Source organism: Lacerta agilis, chromosome 14, assembly GCF_009819535.1.
Source record: "Lacerta agilis isolate rLacAgi1 chromosome 14, rLacAgi1.pri, whole genome shotgun sequence".
Lineage (NCBI taxonomy): Eukaryota > Metazoa > Chordata > Lepidosauria > Squamata > Lacertidae > Lacerta > Lacerta agilis.
In genome coordinates this window covers 48060527-48069611 of record NC_046325.1, presented here as the reverse complement: position 1 = coordinate 48069611, position 9085 = coordinate 48060527, and the positions used below count along the sequence as shown (strand labels likewise).

The 9085-nt window shown below is 45.1% G+C and overlaps 1 protein-coding gene across 1 annotated transcript in view; it reads left to right on the top strand.

The window, feature by feature from the left end:
• The first annotated feature begins 256 nt into the window (after positions 1–256).
• Positions 257–9085, top strand: part of COL15A1 (collagen type XV alpha 1 chain) — a 75863-nt gene continuing 67034 nt past the window's right edge. Inside the window, exons 1-5 of the mRNA XM_033169365.1 lie at positions 257–325; positions 1634–1723; positions 5614–5758; positions 6045–6163; positions 6928–7065. Of these exons, the coding sequence (XP_033025256.1) occupies positions 5695–5758; positions 6045–6163; positions 6928–7065 (321 nt within the window). The 5' untranslated portion in view covers positions 257–325; positions 1634–1723; positions 5614–5694. The remainder of the gene's footprint in view (positions 326–1633; positions 1724–5613; positions 5759–6044; positions 6164–6927; positions 7066–9085) is intronic.

Genomic DNA, 9085 nt, shown 5'->3' with positions numbered 1-9085 from the left:
GGGATAGCCGCGCCAGGGCGGCAGATCCCCTTAAGACGGCTCTGCTCATGACAGCCATTAGATATCTGAAAATGGCCACACTTCCCCATCCTTTTCTTCCATTGCCCACAGTCCTTTATATCACAGTTAATTCATCTACACCTGTTCTTTTCAAAAACATCAACCACCACCCAAAGTGTCCAGTCTCATGCTCTTTGCGGGATTCGTTATACAGAATGTCACCTTGATTGGCTCTTCTGGTTCTTTTCAGGGCTCAATCCAGCAGCTCACAATCAAAACGGATCCAAGAGCTTCGGAGGACCAGTGTGAGGATGATGACCCATACGTGAGTACTTCCCTGTACACATTTTCTGCAGTTGCAAGGATTGGAAGCTTGGTTTTGATACAGCTGTTTCCATAACAAAAGCAGGAGTCCTCGCTTTTTATTAAAAAGCTGAGGGTCACAAACCTTTAATTCCACTCCCCCTGGGTAGGAAAGCAGCTATTGGGGAGCTGTTTTTGCTTCACCAGTTACAGGTGAGATGAAATTGTGCAAGATCTTGCACACTCACTTTTTGCTGCAACAGGCTAAATCAGGGGTCCCCAAACTAAGGCTTGGGGGCCGGATGCGGCCCAATCGCCTTCTAAATCCGGCCCGCGGACAGTCCGGGAATCAGCGTGTTTTTACATGAGTAGAATGTGTCCTTTTATTTAAAATGCATCTCTGGGTTATTTGTGGGGCCTGCCTGGTGTTTTTACATGAGTAGAATGTGTCCTTTTTATTTAAAATGCATCTCTGGATTATTTGTGGGGCATAGGAATTCGTTCATATTTTTTACCAAACTATAGTCCGGCCCCCCACAAGGTCTGAGGGACAGCGGACCGGCCCCCTGCTGGAAAAGTCTGCTGACCCCTGGGCTAAATTGTTTGATGCATGTTTGGTTTAATGATTCTCTACAAGGGTTGTGTTCATTAAGTATGAACTTGTAAATACATGCAGCAACAGCTGACTGCACCAGAGATGGATAGTCTAGGATTTATTATTCTATCTTACTTAATGAAGTATTCAAATTGAAATACTTTATTGTCACGTACAACTTGTATACAGTGAGATTACACAAGCACCCCGTACTCAGCTCTCTTAGTCTTAATTCCCCTCGTTTATTGACGCACACCCACCTAACCCGAAAGTCAGTTGCTCTGTTGTTATCATTTCATTCAGTAACCTAACAGCCCATGGATAGAAGCTGTTCTTTACCCTGTTGGGTGTGACTAACCATGCTTCTATATCTTCTGCCCGAGGGCAAGAGATCAAGAAAGTGCCAGCCAGGATGTGAATCATCCCTGAGGATTTCCCTCACTCTCCTGAGGTCTTCCGCAATGTCATCCAGCGGATTCATGGGACAGCCCATAATATTTTGTGTTGTATTCATCACCTTTTGTAGGCACTTCCTATCCGTGGCTGTCAAACCGGCGTACCACACCGTGATGCAGTATGAAAGGACACTTTCATGATTAATTAATTAAGTAATTAATGCTTTGAACATACATGTGTCTATGCAAATTGCTAAGGCTTGCACACACTCATTACTTATTGAATTCCTCATGTGGGCATGACTTAAATTCTTAATTGTGGCCTGCCTGTTTCTCATAGGCTTCAGGAGAAAGCAGTGGCTACAACAGCATTCAAGAACAGGAGGGTCTCCCTGAGACACATGAAATCATTCGGCCCTCACAAGCCCCAGTAAGTATTATGATAAAGGTAAAGGTAAAGGACCCCTGACCGTTAAGTCCAGTTGCAGACGACTCTGGGGTTGTGGTGCTCATCTCGCTTTACTGGCCAAGGGAGCCGACGTTTGTCCGCAGACAGTTTTTCCGGGTCATGTGGCCAGCATGAGTAAGCCACTTCTGGCGAAACCAGAGCAGTGCACGGAAATGCCGTTTACCTTCCCGCAGGAGTGGTACTTATTTATCCACTTGCACTTTGAGGTGCTTTCAAACTGCTAGGTGAGCAGGAGCAGGGACCGAACAATGGGAGCTCACCCCATCACGGGGATTTGAACCACCACCCTTCCGATCAGCAAGCCCTAGGCTCAGTGGTTTAGACCACAGCGCCACCTGTGTCCCCAAGTATTATGATAGTGATTATTTATTAAATTTCTACACTGCCATTCATCCCAGGATCAAAGGACAGTTTACAGTATAAAAACACATGCCATCGTAACTTTTTGTTGTTGGCATCTCTCTGCCTCAGGAGACAATGAGGATTGCGTCTTTGGGGGTGAAGTCAAACAATTTGTGAGTTACAGCACTTGCTGCGGTTGTAGAGACCGATAAGGGAGAAACATTATTTTGTTACAGCTGGGGCAGATGAAGGCATCTGGCAGTGCTGCTACAAATGCACCATGGAGTTTCTTTTCTCTGCGCTGCTTCCAGCAGTCATTCCTCCTCTGGCCACTGCTGTGGATAATAACAACAAAAAGTAATGCCACCATTTAAAAGGCCATAGATTGTTTACTTAGCCAATGGCCTGGGAGAAGAGGAATGATTTAGATCTGGGGTTGGCAAGGTTTACTGGCCATGGGCTGGATCACTCCCACAGAGATCGTCCATGGGCCGGACTGGCGCAGCACAGCGCCGGAAATCATGTCTGCGCATGTCCGTGGCACCGAAAATTGCTTGTGCGCATGCCCAGATGCCGAAAAACATGCCGGCGCAGAAGCGATTTTCGGGGTCTGGACATGCATATGCACGATTTCCATTATCTGCACACGTGCAGATGCAATTTCCGGCACCGCTTGGCGAGTCCCCGCGCCAGGTTAGCCCAGCGCGCGGAGGACTCGCCAAGCAGTCAGCTGTGTTCAGGGGCGGCTCGTGGGCCAGTAAAATTGTCTTCGTGGGCTGCATCTGGCTCATGGGCCGCACGTTGCTGACCCCTGATTTAGATCTTGTTCAGCTTTATCCATAGGAGCCAACTGCTAGGGACCTGCCCTCCCAATAAAATGTTTGAGGGGGCCGTGGGGGGGTGCAGAGTTGATGAGCATTGCCGTTCAATTGGTGTGCATGCACCATATCATGTGAACGATTATGAAGGGCGGGACTTACCTGGGCTCTCCCAATATTTTATTCAAGTAGGCACCCCTGGCTTTATCGTAGTGGCTTCCTATTAATGTGCAAAATAATGTTCTACGCACCGAAAGTCATAGCTGGGAAAGGCAAAATGATACGCTTATGATTATACCAATTTAACTTTAATTCAAAACATCATTTCTGTTGTTTGTGTTGTAAATACGGTCCATGACCGCCCTGAGACCTCTGGGCATAGGGCAGTATATAAATTCAATAGATAAATAAATAAATGACATTAAAAGGGTTATTTCTCATTCCCAGAAAGTACTTCCTCTGTACCTACTGTACAAGTAATAGTTTGGGATAGTTAGGATGTTTCCACTTTAAATGGTTTGCTGCTGACGAACAGCCGCCGACCCACCACCCAAATGTTCTAGTGGGTGAAGTTCTCGCTCCAGTCACCTCGTAATGGTATGAGAGACAGAACCACAGCAACAGGGATACTCAAAACCTACAGCAGGAAGTTCTTCTATCAGATATTTTGGTTACATTTTCTGTTTGGACACTATTGTTGCTAATTGGCATGACACCTAGAAGCATACCCTAATTAATGGTGGGTGGTGACTTCTTTCCATGTTCTACCATTGCTACAATCTGCCCCAATCACCTTGAAATGGAATAGAATACTGTATGTGGAATCCCACCTCCACCTCCCACTTAACAAGCCATTTTTGCTTCCCTTAAAATTCTTCAGTTGTTTTTCGTAGAGCAGGGAGCTCCAGAACTGTATCGGAATTATTTGTTAGGCAAATATAAAGTTAGTCTAACTTTATGTTAGTTTAAACATTTATATATACAGAAATGCATTTTGTATGCTGTGCTTTTCCTATCCAGTAATGTGAATGATTCCATAAAGATTAGGATTTTCCCTGTGTCCACTGCATAACTTATATAGTTATTTAAAGTAGGGAGTAATATTAATATGAACTATAATGTCCTCTAAGTGCTAGTGTGTAGATTCTAGGCTTCGGATTTTTTTTGTACATTGCCTCAGGGAATCAAGTTGAATCTTGAAGGGTCTCCCTTAAAATAACTTCACAGGGATAAAATACTTTCCCAGCAGATGCAGACACTGAACTAATGCCAATACCAAGGGATGAAGCTGAGAGGAGAGGTGATTTCATGGCTTAAAGACAAGTACTATCCTATATGTAGCCTCTTCACTCGCTCCTTTGGCAATTGTCTTCTGCCCTTTATTCTGGCTCCAGACAAAGAGCAGTTTGTGTGAAGCCCCAGTTACAGCTACACTAAGGCTCTTTGTGTGCAATAATCACCCCATGTTTTACATTGGGTAGATTTTGAAGCCAAACAGTCATAAGCCAGATAGCCTCCTGAAGTGGTCCGTTTTTTTAATGCCGTAAGAATTTAATGGGAAAGCTTTTTTCCCCCCTTTGAGCAGGATTCATAGCTTCATTAAAAAAAAAAATTAATGGTATGTTAAAGTAATACCCATGGACTTAAAAGGGCATGCTAGAGAGAACTCCAGTGCGTTGAATTTCCCAAGATTTATGCTGCCGCTAACAAAACTTAAAACGTTTTTGCCAGCTGTGAAGTGTCTACATGCCAACAAGTCCCCGGATTTATATACTGGCTGGAGAGATTGCTCACTGGATCTCGGTGTGTGCTTCCTTGCCAAATGCCAAAGCACAGCTCAAGACTGTATATAATAGCCAGCACAGTCACCCAGCAGATGCTTTTGGAAAGTGGATGTTCACACAGGAGCATTGCAAGCAGCCAAGCAAGCTTTCCAAAGCCACTCTCTGTGCTGGAAGCACAGAGTGAAGCAAATGAAGGCCCATACTTTGAAACAACAACCCAGCTGCCAGTTAGATAAAGCTGCTTCTTGGTGCCACGGTTGCCTTTGCAAATGCTCCTGTAACAAACACAATTGCACTAAGATTTTCATGCGCAGGTGTTTTTAGCTCATAAAAATGTCTGCTTTTTCAGGCAAGGGAACTATCCCTCTAGAGAAGGAATTGTTCTGCTTGGAGATCGATGGAAGGGACCTGCTGGCCATAGCAATGTTTTGGATTGGGACCGGCTGAACAGGGCAGAGAACAGGAGACTGACTAAAATACGTACCTCTCTAAGTTTGAATGGAGGGCTCGGGAGTGTGTGGGAAACAAAAATGTCTGCGGCTTTAAGAGTTTTGTGAATTTGGAGGAAACTTTTGCACTTTTTGCTTACAGTTCCCACTGGTAATTGCCCTAATGGGCCAGCCTCCGCTGGTATTGCTTCTAACTTACTAGGTGTGTGAAATGTTAGCTCAGCAGAGTTGCTTCCATGGGCATTTGCCAACCACACCCTCTATTTCACACACTTTTGATTATTGATTCGATTATTATTTATAAAGTAAGTGATGTTTAGGTGGGAAAGAGCGTCGTCATGGATCCCAAAGTACCTTGGAAAAAGAACAAAGCACACAGATTTATGCTCTGCCTCTCACAACAATGTGTTTTCCCGGTAATAATACCCAGATAACACCTGCCTTGTATTCTTGTCTAGCACCTGACTCAGAATGGATCGGAAGAAACGACGGCTGGACCTGTCGGAGCCCCGCCAACCACGGCTCCTCGTTCTGAAGAGATGGAGTTCTCAGGCCACCATCTCTTAGAAGCAACATTGGGACCCACTGAAGTCCAAGAACAAGGCACAGTAATTTTAAACTTTTTGCTTGTGTCAGTTTAATTGTAGCTTAGAGTGTTATGATCATTTTAGTTAAACGCTACCTTTAAAAAAACAACAACCCCCAGTTGTTTTCAGCTTAGAATTTGTCTTTTGCTTTATTTTTTTGTATTTTCATTTACTGTCATTTTTTCCCCTGTGCTCCCCTCCCCAGTTGAACCAAACTAACACCATTACATCATTCCTGACAGAGGATGTTTTATTATGCAGTCTCTTGTATATTTTTATGACGTATGCCTCCCCCCCCTTAGGTTTAACCACTACAGAAATTAGAAAACAGGAAAGTGAACTTACCACTATGGCTCAGGAAATATTAAAAACAGCACCTGGGCCTCGTGATGGTTTTCTGCAAGTTACAGGCAGAGAAAAGGCAAGTATGCTTTCATGCAGGAGTAAGGCTGCAGTCCGTCATCCACTTACTTGGGAATCAGACCTGCTGGGGCTTACCTCTGAGTAAACATGTTTCGGATTGTGCTCTAAAGTTGTCCTTGGATTCCTTCCTTGGAGGGGCTGGTGTGGGGGAATCAGATGCCCTTCCCACGGAATGCAGCGTGCCAGGGATGTTTCGCACTAACAACTTACTTCCACACAATTGTGCATGAATATTTGTTGTTGTTCAGTCGTTCAGTCGTGTCCGACTCTTCGTGGCCCCATGGACCAGAGCACGCCAGGCACCCCTATCCTCCACTGCCTCCTGCAGTTTGGCCAAACTCATGCTAGTCGCTTCAAGAACACTGTCCAACCATCTTGTCCTCTGTCATCCCCTTCTCCTTGTGCCCTCCATCTTTCCCAACATCAGGGTCTTTTCTAGGGAGTCTTCTCTTCGTGCATGAATATATGTAACTCCAAATCAGGGGTGGCTTGTACTGTTTCGCTGCTTGTGGCATATAGGGAAGTCCTGGCCTGCCCCGGCTACTCACCCCCCCCCACACACACACCCTCGCCAAAGCACCCCTTACCGAGGTTGCACAGTCTCTTTAATTTCAGTTATGCCTTAAAGTATGAAAAGAAAGTTCACCGTCCAGTTCCAGCCGTGTTTATTAAGAAGTGAACCCATTTGTTCCAAATGGGGCTAAGTTCCAAATAAATAAGTTTAGGCTCATAGCCATAACTGTATATATTTCCTACCTGAAGGGCCAAAAAGGTGAAAAAGGTGAAAAGGGAGAGGAAGGACCACCAGGAGCACCAGGAAAAGCAGGCCAGGGTGAAACAGGACCTGGGACTGTTGGACAACCAGGGCTTCCTGGAAAGCCTGGACTGGATGGTAAACCTGTAAGTATTGAACTCTCACTGAACACTAGATCTGTGCAGAATGTTTTCTGAGGCAGCATAATTGGATACAGCCATAAAAGCTAACAAAAATACTCACCTTGATGTGCATTTCACTGTTTCAAGGTTATTCAACACTCTTTTCTCCTCCCCTGGGTGGTACTTCTTCTTAGCACATCTTTCTTTCCTTTTATACTTGGTCCTAATTTGCTTTGTCCACACAATGTTGTTAAATTCTGTTGGCTGCCATTTAATGGCTGCCATGCCATTAAATAATAAACACATAATAATATTTTTTGTCTTTGTGTATCTGTGCTGTCACCACATTGTGATGTTGTGAAGAACACTATGCCAATTGCCACAACTAGTGGGATGTGAGGGCAGTGAGGGGCTGAGGTTAGTGAGGCAAGGAGTGAAATGCTTCTAAGAGGAAGAAGAACAGTACAGTGGAACTTTGGTTGTCAAACGCTTCAGAGGTTGAAGGTTTCGGCTTTCAAATGCCAACAACCCAGAAATCAAATAGCTTCTGAGGAGCGTTTCTCCATTTTTCAATGGATTTTGCCAACCGGCAATTGCGCCTCAGTTGTCGAGCGTTTCGGAAGTCGAACGGTCTTCCGGAACAGATTATGTTCGACAACCGAGGTTCCGCTCTATTAAATGAATGTGGATGTGAAAAAATTGCAGAAATGGGAAGTGTTTTGGACACAATGTGAGATAAATGATTTTAACTGAACCCTACCAAACAATGAGGCATTTTAATAATCACGGATTAGTTATAGCTAAACTCTTGATTCTGTCCACCTAGCAGTTCGAAATCACGTCAAAGTGCAAGTAAATAGGTACCGCTCCGACAGGAAGGTAAACAGCGTTTCCGTGTGCTGCTCTGGTTCGCCAGAAGCGGCTTAGTCATGCTGGCCACATGACCCGGAAGCTGTACGTCGACTCCCTCGGCCAGCAAAGCGAGATGAGCGCTGCAACCCCAGAGTTGTCCGTGACTGGACCTAACGGTTAGGAGTACCTTTACCTTTACCCTTCATCCCAAAGGAGCTGAGGGTGAATGGGAAAGGTTGGTGCTGAGGAGCAAATTGAGTACAGTAATTTGAAGGAAGCAGTAGCGTTCTTTTGGTGACACAATGGTTAGGGAGCTGGTACTGACCTCTAGGGCTCATAGTTCGAGACCTGCAGTACCTGAGGGTTCAGTCTGAAATATTTTTGTTTGTCATTATGCATTTTCATTTAATTGACAGCTCAGTTAAACAAACGTAGAACCATTTCCTTATGGTCATGCTTCAGGAGAAATAAAGAAACCATACTGTTACCCCCTTCTGAACATACCCCAGAGGTCTTCTAGATGATGAACAACCAGCCTCCCTGCCCAGGATTTTAAGGGCAGGCCCCGGGCCTGTCAACTGGGCTGCTCCTGGCTAGCTGTCATCAGCACCATTTGTCCCAGGTGCCGACCCTACTTGGCACTCCTGCCTTCCACTGCCTTCCACTCCTGCTGGCTTCCTTTAAATGTTGTTGTCTGCCCTCTCTTGTCTAAACTCGTTCAGCACATCTATGATATAAATCAGCCGTTACTTTCTGAGACTAGGGTTTCTTGAAGTGAGCTAAAAATGTTTCCTAAAATTCAGTGGCACTTCTCAAGCCACAAATATACCCGAGGGTGGCAGGTCCCAGCCCAGGCCTTCCTGGTTCACTACAAAGCAGGATACATGTGATTTAAAGTCCAGCATGAACCATCAGGAGGGAAAGCCAAACCCTCCCCTTAAAGCCCCTTCTTATAAGGCTGCTTATAAGGCTGTTTTCCCTGGACATTACCGGGATTTCAAAGGCGGAATTGACGTCTGGGGGAATTTCCAAAAGGTGGTGCTTTGTTTTGGACCTTAGGCCAGTCAATCGAAAAATCACGGGTTCTGGGGCATCAACAACTTTCAGTTTTTACTTTTTGAATTATGGCAACCCTACCTTCTTTAAAACATCTTCCTCCCACCAGATGGGACAAAAACAGCTGAAATAATAG